The following is a 22,487-nucleotide window of genomic DNA, read 5'->3' as shown; positions in this document are numbered from 1 at the left end:
GAGACTAGATCTTTTGTATTTGGGCAAAATTGATTTTCCTGTTTGGGGCAATTGAGAAATGATACTGTGAATAATGAGATTATAGGGGAAAGAGTGACTTAAAAAAAAAAAAGGCAGTTACAAAACCACTGGACCTTGAAATGGAGAATCAGCTTCTTAATCCCTGGCAGAGTACGTGTTCTTCTGCCGTTTTGCACCACATGCAAGTAACTTGTGTTTCTGGTTTTCATGTCTGATGATAGCCTGTGTCCCCCTCTTTCACCAGTTCCTGACTTAATATAAGACCAGTTCTGATCAGACCAGATGGTGCTTTACTATTGGCTGGCTTATCTGGTTTTCATTACATAGAATTTTCTAATTGGGCAAAAGCAAAGCTGGTGGTCTCCACTCTGACTATAGCTAAGTGTCTTATTTCTGAATGATGTGTCATGACTGGACCATTTAACTCTTTAGGCCTTTAGTTCATGAGAAAGAGATTGTTATACCACTTGACAAATGATGGTAATGATATTCTAGACCTAAGAGTTTCTAACACTGCTTCTTAACTACAGCTGAGATGTAGATCAAGTCTCCAGAAAGGCTAAAGAGGAAGCATGGAGGCAATGAAAACCAAATTCTTTTTGTCAGAACTGGTAGTAGAAAGACATGTCCTTGGTTTGCCCTGTGCTTCTGTCTTCCTCTGATACCACCACAGAAAGCAATGATGGCCAGGAGTGAGTGAAAAGAAGCATTAGGCTTGGACAACCCCAAAACTTGACTTATAGAGTGAGTCCCAATGCACATGAGTCAGTGGTCTTAGAGATGTTCTGGAAATGGCTTCTCTGTTGTGATAGTCTTTAACACCCAACAAAATGTGACATTTGACATTGTAGCAAAAAGCTGTAGTGGAAAGAGCAACAGACATAGACTCTTAGCTCATTGTTTGGGTCACAGGGTTTTTTTATTTATTACCAATATTGCTTGGGAAAGTCAACTCTTTCTGTGCCCCAGTTTCATTGTCCATAAATATAATACGTGATCATAGCAATAACCCTGCCTCTGTCACAGAGATATTGTCAAGTTCAAGAGAAAAAAAAAAAAGAGAAGCTATGTTTAAAAAGCTTTAAAACATTTAAAGTGCTTGTGTCTATAGGATCCTACATCACTACTTCCTATCTTTGTGGGGATTTATCCATATCTTCTGTGTTTTAGGTATTTAAGGGCTTCCCTGGTGGTACAGAGGTTAAAGCATCTGCCCGCAATGTGGGAGACCTGGGTTCGATCCCTGGGTTGGGAAGATCCCCTGGAGAAGGAAATGGCAACCCACTCCAGTATTCTTGCCTGGAGAATCCCATGGACAGAGGAGCTTAGTCCACGCGTCGCAAAGAGTCGGACACGACTAAGCGACTTCACTTTCACTTTCTGTGTTTTAGAACTAGATGGACCTGGTAACAATCTGATTTTCATTCTTCACAAATATGTCAGAGAAGCAAACATTGAATATTTTACCCAGGCTTGAAATAAACCTGCTGTGAAATGAACAGAGTTCAGTGAAAAAAATAACATGATGGGGAACCTACTTGGATACGACAATCACAGGTTTTTCAACGGAGATGACATATAAGCTGAAATCGGAACAGTGAGCAAGAGACAACAATGAAACATACTCTCAAACACACACATAGGCAAAGGGAGTTTCTACGAAGGGAATAGCATTTGCAAAGGATATACAGCGATTGCTGCTTCCCAGGAGGAAAAGATGACTGGAGCCTGGGGGACAAAAGGGAGAATGGAGTGAGATGAGAGTGGTACAGATACTTAAGGGCTAGATCATCCAGGACTTTGCAGGTCACCGTAAGGGACTTGGGTTTTATTCTAAATGCGTTGAGATGCCATCAAATTTTTATTTCATTGAGGTGTAGTTGACTTGCAATATAATAATTCAAGATTTATATACATTACAAAGTGATCACCATGATGAGTCTAATAACCATGTGTCACCATACGATGGGGAAACAATGGAAGCAGTGACAGACTTTATTTTGGGGGGCTCCAAAATCACTGCAGATGGTGACTGCAGCCATGAAATTAAAAGATGCTTGCTCCTTGGAAGAAAAGTTACGACCAACCTAGACAGCATATTAAAAAGCAGAGACGTTACTTTGCCAACAAAGGTCCATCTAGTTAAAGTTATGGTTTTTCCAGTAGTCATGTATGGATGTGAGAGTTGGATTATAAAGAAAGCTGAGCAGCAAAGAATTGATCCTTTTGAATTGTGTTGGAGAGGAGTCTTGAGAGTCCCTTGGACAGCAAGGAGATTCAACCAGTCCATCCTAAAGGAAATCAGTCCTGAATATTCATTGGAAGGACTGATGTTGAATCTGAAACTCCAATACTTTGGCCACCTGATGCAAAGAACTGACTCATTGGAAAAGACCCTGATGCTGGGAAAGATTGAAGGTGGGAGGAAAAGGGAACAGCAGAGGATGAGATGGTTGGATGGCATTACTGACTCAATGGACATGAGTTTGAGTAAACTCCGGGAGTTGGTGATGGACAGGGAAGCCTGGCGTGCTGCAGTTCCTGGGGTAGGACATGACTGAGCGACTGAACTACCTGATCATACAAAGTTCCTGCAATAATATTGACTATATTCCCTATACTGTACATTACATCCCCATGACTTATTTTATAACTAGAAGTGTGTGCCTCTTAATCCCCTTCACCTATTTCATCCAGCCCCTCCTTTTGCCTCCCCTTTGGTGACCACCAGTTTGTTCTCTGTATCCATGAGTCTGTTTCTGTTTTGTTTTGATTGTTAGCTTTGTCTCTAGATTTCACATATAAGTGAATCTTAGAATTTTCGTCTTCCTCTGTCTTATTTGACTTAATATAACACCCCTTAGGTCCATCAATTTTGTTGCAAATGGCCAAAGTTTGCTATTTTATGGCTGTGTAATACTCCACTATATATGTATACAGCATCTGATTTGTCTGTTCATCTATTGATGAACACTTAGGCTGCTTCATTATATTGGCTATAGTACGTAATACTGGAATGAACGTAGAGGTGCATGTTGCTGCTGCTGCTGCTAAGTCACTTCAGTTGTGTCTGACTCTCTGTGACCCCATAGATGGCAGCCCACCAGGCTCTGCCATCCTTGGGATTCTCCAGGCAAGAACACTGGAGTGGGTTGTCATTTCCTTCTCCAATGCATGAAAGTGAAAAGTGAAAGTGAAGTTGCTCAGTCGTGTCCGACTCTGCGACCCCATGATCTGCAGCCCACCAGGCTCCTCCGTCCATGGGATTTTCCAGGCCAGAGTACTGGAGTGGGGTGCCATTGCCTTCTCCATAGAGGTGCATATGTCTTTGCAAATTAGCATTTTTGTTTTCTTTGGATAAATACCCAGAAGTGGAATTGCTGGATCATATGGTAGTTCTGTTTTTTGATTTTCTGAGGAAACTCCACACTGTTTTCCACAGTGGTGGCACCAGTTAGCATCCCAACCAGCAGCCCTGTTTTTGCACATCTACACCCACATTTGTCATCTGTTGTCTTTTTGAGAACAGCCTGTGAAGTGATATCTCATTATAGTTTTTATTTGCATTTTGGAGAAGACTCTTGAGAGTCCCTTGGACTGCAAGGAGATCCAACCAGTCCATTCCAAAGGAGATCAGTCCTGGGATTTCTTTGGAAGGAATGATGCTAAAGCTGAAACTCCAGTACTTTGGCCACCTCCTGCAAAGAGTTGACTCATTGGAAAAGACTCTGGTGCTGGGAGGGATTGGGGGCAGAAGGAGAAGGGGACAACAGAGGAGGAGATGGCTGGATGGCATCACTGACCCAATGGACATGAGTTTGAGTGAACTCCGGGAGTTGGTGATGGACAGGGAGGCCTGGCGTTCTGCGATTCATGGGGTCGCAAAGAGTCGGACATGACTGAGCGACTGAGCTGAACTGAACTGAATGATTAGTGATGCTGAACACGTTTTTATGTGTATGTTGGCCATCTTTATGTCTTCCTTGGGAAGGTATCTATTCAGGTCCTCTGCCCATTTTTTAACTGGATTGTTTCTTTTTTCTGATACCAAGTTGTGTGAGTTCTTTATATATTTTGAATAGTAACCCTTTATCAGAGATATCATTTGCAAATATCTTTTCCCATTCAGTAAGTTTCCTTTTCAGTTTGTTGATGTTTTCCTTCACTGTGCAAAAGCTTTTTAGTTTTGTAGTCCCATTTGTTTATTTTTGCTTTGTTGCCCTTGCCTAAGAAAATAGATCCAAAAAATCATTCCTAAGACCAGTGTCAGAGAGTATACTGCCTATGTTTTTGTCCAGGAGTTTTATGGTTTCAGGTCTTATATTTAAGATGTTAATTCATTTTGAGTTTACTTTTGTAAATGATGTTTTATTCTTTTGCATGTGGATGCAATGTGGAAGTTTTCCCAACACTATTTTTGAAGAGATTATCTTTTCCCCACTGTATATTTTTGGATCCCTTGTTGAAATTAATTGACCATATATGCATGAGTTTATTTCTAGATTCTATTCTGTTCCATTGACCTTTGTGTCTGTTTTCTTTTTGTGTGTGTGCCAGTACCATACCGTTTTGATTACTATAACTTTGTAGTATAGTTTGAAATCAGGGCATATAATACCTCCAGCTTTGTCCTTCTTTCTCAAGATTGCTTTGGCAAGGAGTTCTTAAAAGGTGGTTCAGCCTTATGTATTCCAGTTTGAATGGTCAAGCTGGTTAAAAGGCCAATTTGGGGAAAATCACAGATATCCTGGTGAGGGATGTTATACTGCTCAGAATGTGGCTGCCTCATGAAACCTCCCTGACTTTCCCCAACTTTACTTTGGTCCTTAAATCCACAACCCCCCCCCCCCCCCACCAACACACACATCTCAGATGACTCCTGTGTCATTTATTATATTATGCTTTATTCTCTATAGCATCTTTCTTATCTCCTCCTCACCAAAGTTATTGATTGAGAACCACTTCTTTCTTAATATGTGAAAAATCCTCAAAATCCTCAAAACTTCCTTCTGTATCTTCCATCTAATAAATGCTCCATAAATATTTGTTACATGAGTAAACACATAGTTCAGTAGCTCTTAGCAGTCAAAGTGCCTCCAAGTCAACTGGAAACATTTAAAATATGGATGTCAGGACTACATCCCCAAAGATTCTGACTGACAGTGTTGGGTATTTTTGTTGTAAAACTCCCAGGTGATTTTGATGTGTGGGTCAGAGTGGAAAATTAGGGGATGGGGCTGATTATGGGTAGTCTGCAGTGTTACCTGGGAATATCATCATCCCTCTCTAAATGTTTGTATATTCACCTTTTCCTCATGAATGATGAACTTATGACAAAATGCCATGATTATCTCACCTTTAAAGTTTTTCAAAATAATGAATATGAAATCTACCCTACGGGAGTACTGATCCAGATCATTTGGTTGCATTTTCCAGAGTGTGCTGTAAATTAGCTTCCCTTGGGAAGGAGAAGGTGAATTGCTGTTTTCACTAGACCTCTGGAATTTGACTGACTTATATTTAACAGCTGTGGATCTGGAAAATACCAAAATAGAAAGGGGTTAAAACATGGCTTCTTCAAACATAGAACTCGGAAAGTCTGGCAATGGCATGATTGTGCAAGTGTTTTGATTTCAGAAGGGGGAAGTCTTCATTTAATTCTATATAATGTGTATATAATAATATAATTTTAAGGCACCTGCTTCAAAATAGAAAGTGGGATGTTGGAGATAATAACACTAAACAAAAATTAAACTAAACTGGGCTCAGTGCCCAGGAAAATTATCAGATTCCAAGAACTGGGCAAGGAGTAAACTAATAGAGGGTGAAAAAAGCAGGAATGGATGAAGTCATATCTGCCTCTGTTAAAAATGACCGTGAAGCAATGTGATCGCTCTTGAACAATTCCGTGGGGCATTTGTTGGGTGGGTGGAGTTCCTGCCCTTCTCATTTTCAGTGACAAACTTCCAATGGAACTTACTTTCCTAAAATGTCAGTCCCAAACATGCCAATAATTACAACCATCGTGAATTATGTTTGAACTTTTATAATGCTGTAAACTGGTTGGAAATAAGTGGACCAGTAATAAAAGTAAGAGTTAACTGAAGTCAGAAGGAAAACCTTCATGTTTCCCAGGATGCCTAAATGTCATGTAATTTACATAAACAAAGAAGGAAATCCTCTTTGTGTGTTTAGGGGTGTGGGTCTAATACAGGAACCCATGTTTTCCTGTTATTGCAAAGCATTCTTTAATCTTTTAAGCGCATTTTAGGACCCACATATATGCCAGGTGTGGTGTTTCCTTTGCTATTAAAACAGCAGAGCAAGGTATGACTATCAGAGAAATTTAGGAGAGCCCCTTTTGTGTCGCATAGACACACAAAATAAACGAATTAAGTGGATAGACAGCCCTGGTAGACTGGTAATACTGCATCAATTTAGTGAGGGGAATGATTGTTCCTCATGGACTTAAACAGGCTTATATTTGGAGCTGTAGGCCAGACAGGCCATTTGTGGATGGAAGACGATAACATTTCCTTGATGTTGGGTGTTTAAGGGGTGATGATTTTTTAACCATGAAAGTAAACGCAATTGGTGTGAAATGTTCATAAGCATTTATCCAAAATATAACTGAATAATGGGCATTACACCTAAGAATTATTTGAAATTTAAAAAAAAAAAATGTTTGCTAAATTCTGGTTAGGAACAAAAAGAGAAGGTTGGACTGAGATCCTAAGAACAGCCCAGGCCTAGACCATAGGGTTGGTCACTTTCCCCTCTTGGTCAATGTTTTCCTGCCTAAATGACCCCAGACACTGAAGCTGTGATAAACTCTGCTGTGTGTGAAGGAGAGCCTTCTTACCACCAGCCATAACTGGCACAGGTACTTTCTGTCCTTCATCCCTCAAGGATTGGTTTTGCCATCTGTTGAGCATTGCATGGTTATTTCAAAATGTGGGATCTGCGGGCTGCTTTGAAACTAAGAAAGAATGTAGCGTTGATGTACAGGCTTACTAGGATTGCATTCATTAGGAGGAGTGCTTTCCACTTTTCCTGCTTCTTTTAATAGCATCAATTCTATTTAAACTTAAATTCCTACAGCCAGAGCTCAGGAGGAGCTTTGAGGAAAATCCTTTTAAAATACTTAATTACCTCCCCTCCCTTGAGGCTCTAAGTTAAGAAGTAAGCAGACAGGCAAAAGTTCAGAGTGACTCTCTCCTGCTGGCTGGTGCTTGATCTCTGTCTGAGAAGTGAGAAGGTCCATTCTCAGCGTGGAAGGGAGAACTGACCAAGGCAGAGAAGAGGAACCGCCGCAGGCCTGCAGTTGTGATAGCCTAAGGAATTCGTATGTGGAGGGGGGCGGGGGTTATAATCAGATGCAGATTAGATACAAACTAACTGTACTTTATGTTGAAGCTGAAACTCCAATACTTTGGCCACCTGATGAAAAGAACTGACTCATTTGAAAAGACCCTGATGCTGGGAAAGATTGAGGGCGGGAGGAGAACAGGATGACAGAGGATGAGATGGTTGGATGGCATCGCCAACTCAATGGACATGAATTTGAGTAGACTTCGGGAGTTGGTGATGGACAGGGAGGCCTGGCGTGCTACGGTCCATGGGGTCGCAAAGTCAGACACGACTGAGTGACTGAATTAACCATAAGGCCAATTTTTTTTTTATTTTTAGTGAGGTATTTCTTCTTATTTTATCACTGAAGCCTGGAATACTTACACTGGACTACAGCATTAGGAATATGCATTGTAGTTGCCTCAGGGAACCAGTGAACTGTACCTTTAAAAGGTAGCCTTTCCCAGCCACCCCTACCAGATGCTCTCAGCCCTTTGTGCTGCTTTCCCTGCTAACCATCATGGTTTATTTGGAGCCTCCATTAGAGGGGCTTGCTGTTAATTGTCCCTGTCATGTTCAGCGTGAGTGGATGAAGGCATCAGTGAAGCTGCCCTTACAGTTAAAATTATATTGTAACTGCTCAAGGGTGCAAATTATAACATCTGTTCCTTTTGAGTTCGCCTCTCACTAAAGGCACACATATTCATTCATTTCTTGTTTTCCTCTGCTTCTCTTTGTCTCTGCACTTCCCTCTCCCTCTCTCTTCCTCCCCTCTATATTCACACCGATACACATGTATACACACACACACACAAATATGTCATTTTTTTTCTCTCTCTTTTATGGCACATATGCATGTAGGCATAAGATAGAAACACCTGTGAATGTGAATCCAGCCCATCCTGCACACTCACTGATCAGAGTGGTCTTTTCTTGGCAGTGACCAACAAGAAACCCACGCAGGCATCCATTACGAAGGTCAAACAGTTTGAAGGCTCCACGTCGTTTGTGCGGCGGTCACAGTGGATGCTCGAGCAGCTTCGCCAGGTTAACGGCATCGATCCTAATCGGGTGAGTGAACTGTCCAGTGCTGAGCCGAGGTGTTCTTTTCTCACAGTGACTCTCTCATTGACCTTGGCAGAGTGGTGGGTGTCTGAGTTGTTTTTGACAAGGCTATTTCTCTGTTTCAGTTATGTGGCTGAGACTTTCTGATTCCTGTGCCTGTCTTGTGGGAAATTATAAATCTTTTCATCATGTTGGACAGAGGCACCTAAGGAGATGCATATTGAAGAAATACTAGCTACCTCCAATACAAAGAGCAAAGTGCCAAGTGCAAAGTTAAGATAATCACATCTATGATTATCAGTATGAAAAACCATGTTCATCAAAGTTCCATCTGCCTCCTAATGCAATCAGGGATGAGGTTTATTTACCAAAAATCCAATAAATGAACTGCACATTAAAAATGATGTATTAGAATTCCATTGGATATAATAAATGAAACATTTCATCGTAGAGTTATGTATGCAAGTAAATTCCCTTTGTTTATACACTAACCATATATCAATGATGAGGAAAAATGAAATGTAAAATGAAACTATACACTACAATAATAAGGGATAATCTTTCCCTACCAAAGGTTAGGGACAAGATTAATATTGTTCAGTGCCAGGAACCTGAAGTAATCCTTTCTTGAGCAATAGGAAAGACCATGTGTAGTCTGAAATAGGATACAAGTTGATATGCAGTTAAGCTAAAGGGACTTCTGTGCTCGTAGCTTCTTGGGGACATCTCAAAACACTGTGAGACAAGAGATCTGCTTGATAAAAAGAGAAAGGTGGACTCTCTGTGCCCCTAGGTGCTAACCAAGATGAACCTTGTGATTAGGAACAAAGTCTCAGAAAGGTGTTTTAGCCTTTATGAGTCTTAATATGGTAAACTGGAAGCAGCAGTTTTTAGAGATGGATATCATTCGTTCTTTCAATGTCTTTTCCAGGATTCTGCAGAGTTTGATTTGTTGTTTGAAAATGCCTTTGACCAGTGGGTAGCCAGCACAGCCTCAGAAAAATGTACCTTCTTCCAGATCCTCCACCACACTTGCCAGCGCTACCTCACAGACAGGAAGCCGGAGTTTATTAACTGCCAGTCCAAAATCATGGGAGGTGAGTGGTCATTTGAATGACTTTAGCCATCCCATTTCCTTCCATTCGCTTTTACATAAAGAGTTAGGTGCTCAGCAGCATAATTAAAGACCAGAAAAAAAGAATCCAGGTGCTCAGAGCTGGACCGCCTGAGGACCATTCTGGGAGTTCTTTGTATGCTAAAGACACCATGGAGTGTTTTCACTCTTATCCAAAAACCGATCTTTTTAAAGGAATTAACCCTTTAGATAAGATTATTTGTACCAGGAGAGGAAGCCTGTCCCTTCATTAGGAAAACCTGTGCATTTGGTCTCCTCACTACCATTTCTATCATTTCAACACAGGACACTTTTAGAGTTGTTTTTTTCCTAGTATTTCTCAAGATGTTTTGCAACTATTGATACGAATGTTCCTACAGATCTAGTTCCTTCTCACAAATAGCAACCAGTCTCTCGTCTATTCCTTAATTGGCAGACAGAGCTGACTTAGGATGAGAGCTGTAAGCCAGCCTTATAGGGGCAAGTACCAGTATGGGCAAGTTAATGAGAAATGTTTAGAGGGTGCTTAGCACGTTTCTTCTAGGTGGCATTTCTTTTTAGAGAATTGAAATTGCTAAAAGTATAAAGCCTTGCCAGTCACTCTGAGTTGAGGAAGAGTGTGTATATCATTGGTCTTTTCACTGATATGTTCTCCTGGTTTTGAAAGCATCTTCTAAAAAAAAAAAAAAGTACCAACTTTGTCTTAATCAAATGTCAAGTGAAGGTCACATTAGAGACAGTACACTTTCCCCTTGGGCTGTATATATCTTTCATATGAACATGAGGCAGAATCCATCATCCTGTCCTAACGGCTGCTGTGCACACTGTTACTTTACCGTTTGTCCACTAGATGTGGTGGGAGAAAATGCTGTCAGCAATTCATTATTATCCGCTAAAGTGTCAGTGTGCTTCTGACATAGGAAGTTCCTCACATCATATGAACCTTGAGAAGTCTCTCAAATGCAGATGCAGACCTTGGTGTTAGAGCTAGTCCTAGAAAAACAGAAGGAGTGATGAGTACATATTTTCTTCAATGTGGCTGCATCCTATGGAACAAAAGTGGAAAAACTATTAGACACAAATGTTGAAAGACAAGGAAATATCAAACACTGACCTCTTACTGTCTGGAAGATATGAGGTAGAACCCCCTCTCCTGTCTGTGCCACCAGTGCTGATCAAATGAATTGTGCGTTGAAAGTCCAGCCTTAACAGACTTGGCCAAAGGTCAGAGGACCCAAGGCTGAGGACCACAGATGGCCATGTCTTCAGGAAATGGAAAATTGGCAAGGAAATTCCAGCTTTCCCTCATTCTTCATTAGAATGTTCTGTACCATCCTAGAATCAAATTTGCTTCTTGATCTTATGCTATGAAACCTTTTCCCTGTTGGTAGAAGTGTAGTATGGTCAGTTGCTTGCCTAGCTAGCACTTGAGCAGAGTCTCCTCTAAAAAAACAGTGTGACATATGGATTTGAAATTTCTGTTGCCCTTGGAGACAGACTTCCCTCGAGCGCTCCACTACTCCAGGTGCCATCCAGCAGGCAGAGAGCATCAGAAGCAGAAGTGGTTCCATGGGGATGACTGCATTTCCTCAGAATGGAAATGGGAGGCGGAAGCAGGGTGTTCGGGTGTGGGGAGGGGACAGGCTCTTCCCACTGTCCTGTAAAGGTTAAGGAGAGCTTTGGGAACTTCCCTTCCTCCTCCCCTAAGGGGCAGCACTAGGTGGCCCTCTTCCCTGTTGTCCCTGAAGCTCTCATTTCTTGTTTCAGAACAAGCCCTTTCATTCCTTCATCCACTCTTGGCTCATCTGCCAGTCACACAGTATGTAGGTACTGAGTGTCCACTCTGCGCTAGTCACTCTCTACATCCCTGATGTGGAGAATTATTCTATCGTTGGCCCCTTAACAGACCCTAATTGCCACCACTCAAACCCCAGACTGGCAGGTCCCCAACAGCCTTTCCATATGCGTTGTTGCGTGCGTGCATGCTGGGTCGCTTCCCACTCTATGCAGCCTGCCAGCTGCTCGACCCAGTATTTGGATATCTTCCACCACCCTGTGAACCCCCAATTATGCCGAGTTGAGACAAGAATCTGCATATTCAGTGTTAAATTGTTGGTCTGTGTAGTGCATAAAACTGAAGACTGATTTCCTGTTGTAAGAAAAAGTTCACGAGACCAAGTCCAGAACTGACTCCGCTTCTGTGACCATGTGTCTCTCTTCTTCCTTAGACCTCAGTTTTCCCTGATGTAACATGTGGAGGTTAGTTTAAATGAGTTCTAAAATCTGTCAGGCCTGTCATTTGAGAATCTATAGTTTTTGAGGTATGGCTTTATTGTATAGGTTAATCACTGCTTAATAATCAAATAAAAGATTTCATGCGGTTAGATACTGCCCAGTTCTAGATTCTAAGGAAGGTCAAAACGCTGGAACTAAGCACATTGTACTTTGTTGGCAGCACGTAGTGCTTAATGAGGACAGCCTGTCTTATTTAAACAGTTGTCTTTCCTTGATAACAGTTGTACCAGCACACCCTGGCTAATTAGCATGCTGATTAGGCTTCCTTTCTGCCAGTTATCACAATTCAGAGACAGAAAAACTGTGTGGTTTTCGGGTCACTGCATTCTGACACCTTTAACTTTTAGGGTACCTACCCCAGCTTCAACAGGTGAGATCTATTCCAAATTTCAAAAATCTTCTGGTCTGTCCTCGGTATGGGCCGCAAGTGCTAGACGTGGTGGTTTTCCCCACTGTGAAATGTGATAGATCTTGTTAATTTTAGAGAACTGATAAGTGTCGATGTGCTGTCCTCCACCTCCATTCTGTACATATGGTATCTCATTTAGTTTTTACATCAGCCTTTGGAAATGCAACTTATTATCTCCATCTTACCGAGAAGGAAGTAGAATCAGAGGGATTAGTAAATAACTTGCCAAGGGTCATATAGCTTTTGTCCTCAAGTGGCAGAGCTAAAATTCAAACATAGGTCCTCTCTAAGAACATCTTTTTCGGGGCCACAAAATGGTACATTCCAGGGAACATCATCGATACTGTCTTTGGTATAAATGTTGCTCCCTAAAGTTGTTTAGGAATTTGGGGACGTATTTTAGCCAGCACATTCCTAGGTATTAAAAAAGGGAGCTAAGTGGATAGGGTCAGAGATATGAGATGTTTTAATGGTTTTCCTACTTTTATTGCAGTATACAATTAATATAATAACTTAAGCACTTTTGTTTCTGCCCTAAGAATGAAGGAATCATCAGGACCTTTAAAATCATCTTGCTGCTTGTTTCTTCTTTGTTTTTTTTTTTTCATAATGATTTCAACATATTAAAGAGATGAAAGTGAGGCTATTTTACTCAATGGGGAAGATGCTGGAGTCCTGGCCACTCACCAGGCCTCTTAGGTACTTTGTTTCTAATCCAGCCTGTCCTTGGGAAAACTGAAGCCATTTGAATGATATTTTGAAGAACAGATCTGCCTGACTGAACCACACTTTCTTTAATACCAGTTGTGATAGGATTGTCATTTACGTATCTACAATTCCATGAAATTCTGCTCTTACATTTATTGATTGTGTATATTCCAAATGGCCAGCTGTTTCTTCTTCCCTTGGGGAAAGTCAGTTACCCCAAAGTAAATTCTTTGGCTTGTTTGAAATGCTCTCCTCCAAGCATGTCATTTCCTTATCTCCAGAGGACAGACTTGGAGCTCTGATCTTCTGGTGTTGGTTATAAGATCCAGGAGACATGTCCAAAGTCTGCAGTTGTGAAGACCCCCATAAATTGAAAGAGGGAGGGATGTTCTGAGCAGGTGTAGAGCAGGAAGCATTGGTTTCTCCAGTTAGCATCTTTCCAGCCATCTTCTCTTCTTTGGATGCTTAGAAGACTTTGACCTCAAGCCTTGGTTATTCCTACTTTCCACTCTACCCACTTTACCTCTCTTTTAATTTATTCAAGGTCAGTTACCTTAAAAAATACAAAGTCATTCATTCAGTTGCTGGGTCCCTAAGCTACCAAGCCACCTACAAAGATGGAAGGCCGAGGTGTAGAGCCAGTCTGGCTGCTGAAGTGTCATGTAGCGTTAGGAACAACAGGACCCTGAAGGTGAAGTCTTAGCTTCATATAGCTTACTTTTTCTAAGATAGTAGCTTTTTTCTGCCTGTTACAAGCAGAATAGATCTATGATAATATAGATGATACACTGTCTTGTCTGGATAAGGAAATGGCTGCCCACTCCAGTATTCTTGGCTGGAAAATCCCATGGACAGAGGAGCCTGGTGAGTTACAGTCTGTGCATTCACAAGAGTCAGACACGACTTAGCAACTAAACCAGCCCCACCACTATTATGATGATATGTTTGTACTACAAAGATGCCTTGAAGGAATTAATCACATATGTTGAACTTTAAAAGAGACACTTACTTTCAGTTAATTTATTTTAAAAAAAAAAAAAAAAAAAGCATGGTCTGCCCCAAATAGTAGCATCGGTTTACTTATAACGGACCTGTTGTATTAAGTCTAGGTCCCAAGGGGAACTTTATTTTGCTCTCTGCATTCTTCTTAATAAAATGTGATCATATCCCACATAGTTCCCCATTGTTATTTTATTTACACTGACCTTCTGTAATGATTACTGTTGCCCTATTATTTTTATGCCCAAATCTGTGAACTAAGGAAATCTGGAATGGTTTTGGCAACTTCTGTGTGGAACCACCAAATAGATGCTTTGTAAACCTATTTTCTTTTTTAGAAAGTATGGTAAATTATTTGCAGAAAGAAAGAAATTTATTCCTTGAGGCAAGGTTCCATTTAAACTGAAGCATGTCCTCCAGTTTTCTTGGGTTCTGAGCCCAAGCACCTCTAGCTAACTCATTCAATTACTTCTCCCTCTTTCCTCTGTTCTGTGTGGGTCATCATTCAGTGAACCCCATTTAGACTGTTTGAGGCCCAATTGTTCACGTAAGCATTTACTCAGCACCAGCTGCCTGTCAGGTCCTGAGCTACCTGCGGACATCCAACAACCAGGTGGGCACCTTTGCCAATTTTACTTACCTTCCGGGGGGGGGGGTGTTATTAGGTGTAAATAGATATCAAACAATATGATACACCAAGGGGATGGCTGAGCTGCATTTAAAAGGATAGTTAAGAGTTGACAGACACATAAGGGCAGGATGAAGTGAGTTCTGTCTTGCAACACTTAATCCAGACAGTGTCATTTCAGTGTTGGCTAGATTCAAAATTTGAAATGTGGCAGATTGTTTTTCCACAAAGCAGACTATTTGTTAAGTGTCATGTATTTTTATCATCACCAAAGGGTATTTCTTTAGCATTGTCCGTCAACGTGCAGACCTTCAGATGAGGGTATAAAGTGCAACCTTGTGAGCTCTATTAGAATTCCAGGGACACATATGTCTCTGATGTCCCCTTCATAGCAGGCTAGCCCTCATTCACCCCTGCCGATTGGTATGCTAAAGTGAAAGTCGCTCAGTCATGTCCAACTCTTTGCGACCCCATGGATTATACAGTCCATGGAATTCTCTAGGCCAGAATACTGGAATGGTGGGTAGCCTTTCTCTTCTCCAGGGGATCTTCCCAGCGCAGGGATGGAACCCAGGTCTCCCGCATTGCAGGCAAATTCTTTACCAGCTGAGCCACCAGGGAAGCCCTGGTATGCTAAAGGAGAACCGAATGGCTTTCCTCTGGAGTCCCCTGGGGTGGAACAGAATCTCAGAATGCAGACTGTGACTTTGTATTGTACTTTTCTCCCAAACAATGTAGGAGCATACCCCTGAGCAAGGTATGCGAATATTTTACCTTGTGAGTGCCCTGGGTGTGGGCGTGTGTAAGGTGAGGTGACAGATGACGACACAGAGCACATGTATGCGTCCTGAGAGTGTGCTTTTTTTAAATTTTTTTATTGAAGAATAATTGCTTTACAGAATTTTGTGATTTCTGTCAAACTTCAACATGAATCAGCCATAGGTATACGTATATCCCCTCCCTTTTGAAAGTCCCTCCCATCTCCTGCCCCATCCCACCCCTCTAGATTGATACAGAGCCTCTGTTTGAGTTTCCTGGACCATACAGCAAACTCCCATTGGCTATCTATTTTACATATGGTAATGTAAGTTTCCATGTTACTCTCTCCATACATCTCACCCTCTCCTCCCCTCCCCCCATGTCCATAAGTCTGTTTTCTCTGTCTGTTTCTCTATTGCTTCCCTGTGAATAAATTCTTCAGTACCATTTTTCTAGATTCTGTGTATATGCGTTAGAATACAATATTTATCTTTCCTAAGAGGGTTCTTATGGAAAAACAAAAGTGATGTATACAGTCGTTCTTAATCCAAATATATTAATAGAGTGCTCTAATAGAATCTGTCACGTTTGCCATGATTTTTATATTTCTTCCTCGTGTCTTGATGTTTTCTGTCAATGAATAGTGGTTTTGTGGGATGTGAACCTTGCACTCCTACACGTACTCTGACCATGGGCACAGTATAAAGAGTCTCTTATTTCTCAAGAATACATTCATGTGTAATTTTGCCCCCACCACTAAAACTTTAACACACTCAGGGATTCAGCAGATATGCACTAATGATTACAATTCACATACCAAGTTGAAATGTATTAAAAAACCATATTGTTGATGATGGCATGTAGATACAGATCAGGGGAAGAGGCCAGGCTGCTTAGATCATTTACTATTGTGAGAGAGTCAGGAGGTTTCCCAAGAGTTGTTAAGATCTAGAGGAATCCGTATCATAGCTCCTCCAGTGAGTTTTTGTTGCCCTTTAGGAAATAACAAAGGAACAAACTTCAGTTATTCTCTACCATGTACAAACAAGGAAAGTGATTTATGAGGAATTGCCTGAGATCCCATAGCTCATGAGGGATGGAGCTCTACCATGGTCAGGGCTTCTCATTTATTCCACGTCCATTCATTGGAGACCTGGACTTTCAAGTTCCCTCAATAAACCCAGGCTTCTTTTCTTTATGTTGATTCTGCCAAACAGAAGAGATAGTCCCAATTTAACAAGATATGTATGAGACTCAAATTAAAAATTCCATTTGGCAATTCTCTGTAGATGTCTGTTAGTGATATTAAACACATACAGACTTAGCCACCACTCTCTCATCACTCCATCCTCTTTGTTGCAGCTAATACCATCTTTTCCTAGAGAGCTTGATACTTTATATATGACTTTCTTTTTTAGAAACTTTTTGGAGAGAGTTAGAAATTAAAAATAGAAACCAAAGATTATGCATCAATAAGAATAACAGTACAAATATTTAAAATGTACAATTGGAAAAGCCTAGTTTGGAGACTTTTTTGTTTTGGTTATTGGGATACCACCAGTGTAACTACTGCGTCAAACACAATTGAGATATATGGTGCTACACAAACTGCTAACAACCATCTGACATTGACTGAGTGCTCTTAGGAGCAGGACGTTGTAGCAGAAGCTATGAGATGTCTATCTGATTCTTTATGTATTTTTTAAATTTAGGACCATATTACCACAGTTATGTTAGAGATTTTGTATGCTTTCTCATGTTTTCTGGTAGTCATTCAACTTTATCGTATTCCCAAAAGGTGAATTAAAAGCAGATGCTTTTATTTGCAGTGAGAAAACTGAAGTAACGAAGGACTAGTTCCTTAGGTTCCATGCAATTCTGTACATGATATAAATGACTAGTAACTAAAGAAAAATTGGGTCACAGATGTGATTTTTTATTTTCTGTTTTTCATTGCTCACTGACTGTAAGCTACACTGAAATACATGCTGTGAAACAGCTGGTGGGTTATGGGGAGTCATCCTGAGCCTGGAGTGACTTCGTGCATTAAGTGCTTTTTGAATCATATCTCTCCATCAAAATCTTGAACCAAACCTAAGCTCCACGAGAGGACTTCCGAGGTATCATTTATTGGCGTGACAAGGATCGTGAACATATTTTGCCTATCCCATGGTTAAATAATCTGAAACAGATGAGAGCCATTTCTACTTTCACAATCAACCAGAACACATTAATTGCACATCTTGATGTAGTGGAAAGAACACAGACTAGATTCACTTAGCTCTGTTTTTGATGGTTATCACTCTGTAACCTTCTCTAAGATGCTTACCTCATACTCAGCCTCTCTGTGCTTTTTTGTATCATGGATAGCAACATATATCTTGAAGGAATGGTGTGGGGATTAAAATGAATTTTAAAATATTCAATCAGGATTTCTGCAAAGTGCTAGTACATGTCTGAATATTTTGTTTAAAATACATGGAAATTATGTATATCTATTCATAATATAATGGTCTTCTGGAATATTTATCAAAGTCCTTTCTTATGAAAGAAGTAAGAAAATATTCTTAAACTTTCCTAATCCATGTTTGGCCTTAAGAATTGCAAAAACAAACCAAAGTAACTTTTTTTTGTTCCAGCTGGGAAGGAGCTAAGCTGTATTATAAATATTTCAAATGTCTGGAATGCTGAGTTGTTTCCCATGGTTTATAGAATGCTGAATGTGTTGCATTTTATGTTTGACATTTATAGAATGCATATGGTACTGCTGACTTTACCAGAACAACGATATTTAAAATATTGAGTGATACTGTGACAGAGATCAGGGCACAATATTCAGATCTTCTAGTAGGAAAGAAAAACCTTAAAACACATTTTCTGAACTTTATAAGAGCATAGAAATGTCCTTTTTCCACCAACATATCTTCAACCTAGAGCATTTCTTTGAGTCCAGTTCTCTTTACACAGCCCCAAAAGGACATATATCAGAGGTTAAATTGTTTAATATTGTTAGTCATGAAGTAGTATTTTCCAAAATAGATATAAAAGGCATGCTGCATGATGCCTACCCATACTTCTAGATTTACAGAGAAGTACAATTTTTAAAAGAATTTGGGGGATTTAAGTTTACCAATCACTTTGCTACATGTTTTAAAATCGTCATAATTTCATGAAACAAGCTTTACTTTAATACCAAAAGATAGAAAGGACATATCTCTGAGAATAAAGGCCTATTCCTTAAATTGGAAGCATTTACCTTTATGAAAAAATTACTATGTCTGGTTCTTATTTTTCCTAGTTCACATGGTGGACCAATAAAAACCCCATCATCACCTGGCCTTTAAAAATTGCTGCTCTGCTGTAACATAGAAGCATCAAGAACTAAAAATTACTTGGAGTTTTAGTGAAGAGAAGCTGTGAATTCTCAAGAACAGTAACTGGGTCTAAAAATGGTCATTTATGATTTGTCAAATTCATTCCCACTCTGGGGAAACCCACTCAGCACACATCCTTTGGATAGTACAGACAGAACAGATAATCCTCAGGGTGAAGGCCATAGTCTTATCCCTTACCTGGAATAGAGGTAAGGAACTTGTGTGTAGTACCTGAGAAACTACCCAGGAATACGAGATTTCTAAAACCTTTAGTGAAAAGGTAAATAAAGTGATGTTTTTTCCCTCACATTATATCCTAGCCTTTCAAAAATTTCAGCTTTGTATTTGATCATTAAAATAAGACTAAGTCTCTAAACTTATCTAACTTATAAGTAGTCTCTAACTTATAACTTAAGTCTCTAACGTATAAGTAGTTACTTGAAATTTAGACATTGATGTAAATCTGAAGTTGAAGACTTTTCAGATTTATAAGACCAAAAGCCGTTCTCACCCTTCTATTTACAATATGCCTACCCAGGGTTGGGTTCATAGGAGTCATGCAAGAGGCAAGCGCATTAAGATTGCCAAATTTAGGACGCAAAAGTAGACGATGCGCAATAAACTCTGAGTATAAGATAAACAGTGGGTAACTTTTGAGTATAAGTATACCCCATGCAGTATTTGGGACAACCAAAAACTTATCCATTGTTTGTCTGAAATTCAGATTTTACTGAGCATCCTATATTTTATCTGGCAACCTTCATGGGCATCCCAGTTTCTAGCTATTGTAACCAATATGGAAAACACAGTAAGTGAGCTGGTATGTAGATAAGTAAACTTTATGATGGCCAGTTATTAGGACTTTAAGAAATGTTGAGATGGACAACTCCCAGGCATAATGTTAGGTTAGCTGTTCAAAGATACAAACAAAAAAATATATGAGACAGGCTGCTAAAGAAGCAGTTGAAAGACTTGCCAGGATTCATGTCTTATTGTGGTTATTCTACTTAGAAAAATGCTGTTAAGTGCAAATGAAAGTAGTAATCAGTATAGAAATTCCACTAAAGCTCTTTAGTAATCAAACATGAGGTCCCTGGTCAAATGTGCACAGGGGAAAAAGCTCAGTCTTGGGTCTGAATGTCTTTGGCTTGGTTTTGAGCAGTTAGTTTCCTGCAAAAACAGTAACAGGAGTCTGCCATTGACTTTTGGGAACACCAGCAGACCAAAGGCTCCCATTTATGCAGAAAAGAGAAGCAGCTCTGGGTCTCAAGATCTAGAAAAGGTGCTGCTTTAAAAATTTAGCCTCCTCTCTGACCTGTCTGATGGTTTTCTTAGTAATAGAAGTGACTGGTCTACAAAGAATCCCTTGTCAAACCCTTGCTTACAAGCTCTGACTCACCTTTATCCATCTCACTATCCATCTATACCCTCCTCTCACTGTCAGGTAAATGAGCATGGAAGGTAACCCTGAGCTTTTGGTTGGTTGGTTTGCTTGGGTTTTATTCTAGCTCCATATGAGTATAACATCCACAGGTGATGCTACTATAGGTTCCATGAAACATTCAGTGGGTCCTACTTGTGAAAAGGGAAGAATATCTTCAATAGTTCCTAACTGTGAGAGCACATTGAGCACCAACACTTCAACTACAACACTTGAGTGGCAGGAAGGCAACCAAGTAAGTGTATCACTCTATCGAGGTAAAACATGTTTCAGGAAAAGAACGAGGACAAGTCTTCATTGGCTAAGGGATCTGTTTACTTTGTCTAACTTTTGAATGGTTACGAGGTGACAAATGCATGCATTTTAAACTTAGTGGATGCTGCTGGTGGGAAAGCAACTATTTATGTTTCTGTTATTTAAATTCATGAAAAGTGAAGGTGTTAGTCACTCAGTCATGTCCGATTCTTTGCAATCCCATGGACTGTAGCCCACCAGGCTCCACTGTTCATGGAATTCTCCAGGCAAGAATACTGGAGAGTGTAGCCATTATCTTCTCTAGGGGATCTTCCCAACCCAGGTCTCCTGCACTGCAGGTGGATTCTTTACCATCTGAGCCACTAGGGAAACTCATATTTAAATTCATAGTCATGCCAAAAAGACAGTAGTAAGAAAGACTCAGAATATTTCTGAGCTTAGATACCTAAGCAGAAGCTGATTGTTCATACTTTGAGAAAATCTAAGTGTTGTAATTATTCATAATACCATGCCCTGTAGAAAAGACCTTTCAAGTGGAATGAATATACCCCCCATTGAACGTGGTTGTGAACATTCTGGTCAGGATCAGCTTCATGTCCCTTATCTCTCAGAGAATTAAACAAGACGGAGTGTGGTGGGTAAAAATCAGGGGCATTACATGTTTCACATACAAGTATTGCACCAGACCTAATCTTGTGATTATTTATGCTATATTATTTCTTCTATCAGTGTCTCCTATGGACCTTATTTTCACAGTTGGTTGATTTTATTGATCTTCTTTCTAGTTTCCATTATAAGAGGTTGAGACTTAAAGAGGCGAATAAAAGATGTTTTTCACAAGGTCAGAGTAGATTCACAGATCTGATAAAAGGCAAAAGTTTGTCCTGATGGTTGCCTTCTAGGAATGTTAGGGTCTTTTGGACACCAAGTAAAGGAGAGGAAAAACACTTGTAATTTTGAGAAGGTCTTTGTGGTGTTAATATATAATCCTTGTCTATTTTTTGTAAGCTTTTGACTTTCAAACTTGAATAAGATACAATAGAGTATAATTGTTTAAAGGCTTACATCATTTAAAAGCAAATGTTACTGATTACACTCCATTACAAAATAAAAAGTTTAATTAAAAAAACAAATGTTTATCTTAAGAGTTACTGAGTAAAATGTATTTTTTTCTATCTGCAATGATTTTATCATCTTGGTCATCACCTAATCATGCTCTATCAAATTATCACAAACTTAGTGACTTTAAAACAACACACGTTTATTATCTTGTAGTTCTGGAGGTAAGAAGTCTGGAATGAGTCATCAGGTTGTGTTCCTTCTAGAGATGCTAGGAAAGAGTTTGTTTCCTTGTCTTTTCCACCCTCTGGAGGCTGCGTGTGTTCCAAGGTGTGGGGCATTTTCCTTCATCTTCAGAATCTCCAGTGTAACGTCTTCAAATCTCTCTCTGCTTTTTATGCTCCTGCCTCTCTCTTATCAACACCCCTGTGGTTATATTGGTAGACCCAAGTAATTTGGATTATCTTTCCATCTGAAGATCCTTAAGCATAGGTGCAAAGTCCCTTTTACCATGTAAGGTAACATATACGTACGTTCCACGAGTTAGGACCTGGGCATCTTTGTGCAGCTGATGTTCTGCCTACTGTACTATTTTTCTAAGAGCTACAATATACACTATTGTCTAATAATGTCCTACATTTAATCTTTTTCCTTTCATAATATATACTTTTAAATACTTTCTTTACTTGTACTAATCTATTATAATTTAAGATATTTAAATTTCAAAGCATGTAAGAAACCTATATGCAGGTCAGGAAGCAACAGTTAGAACTGGACATGGAACAACAGACTGGTTCCAAATAGGAAAAGGAGTACATCAAGGCTGTATACTGTCACCCTGCTCATTTAACTTATACGCAGAGTACATCATGAGAAACGCTGGGTTGGAAGAAGCACAAGCTGGAATCAAGATTGCCGGGAGAAATATCAATAACCTCAGATATGCAGAGGACACCACCCTTATGGCAGAAAGTGAAGAGGAACTAAAAGCCTCTTGATGAAAGTGAAAG

General features: G+C 40.0%; 1 protein-coding gene across 3 annotated transcripts in view; it reads left to right on the top strand.

The window, feature by feature from the left end:
- The window catches only part of STXBP6 (syntaxin binding protein 6), a 190,172-nt gene that overhangs the window by 125,505 nt on the left and 42,180 nt on the right, over positions 1–22,487 (top strand). For 2 of the 3 annotated variants that reach the window (XM_068991463.1, XM_068991462.1), the window contains exons 2-3: positions 8,312–8,442; positions 9,368–9,533. The exons of the other annotated variant lie outside the window; for it this stretch is intronic. In XM_068991463.1, the coding sequence (XP_068847564.1) occupies positions 8,312–8,442; positions 9,368–9,533 (297 nt within the window). The remainder of the gene's footprint in view (positions 1–8,311; positions 8,443–9,367; positions 9,534–22,487) is intronic. 3 annotated transcript variants of the gene reach the window in all.

This window comes from Capricornis sumatraensis, chromosome 19, assembly GCF_032405125.1.
Source record: "Capricornis sumatraensis isolate serow.1 chromosome 19, serow.2, whole genome shotgun sequence".
In the NCBI taxonomy this organism is placed as follows: domain Eukaryota; kingdom Metazoa; phylum Chordata; class Mammalia; order Artiodactyla; family Bovidae; genus Capricornis; species Capricornis sumatraensis.
The sequence above is the reverse complement of the archived record's forward strand: the minus strand, read 5'-3'. Positions and strand labels throughout refer to the sequence as shown.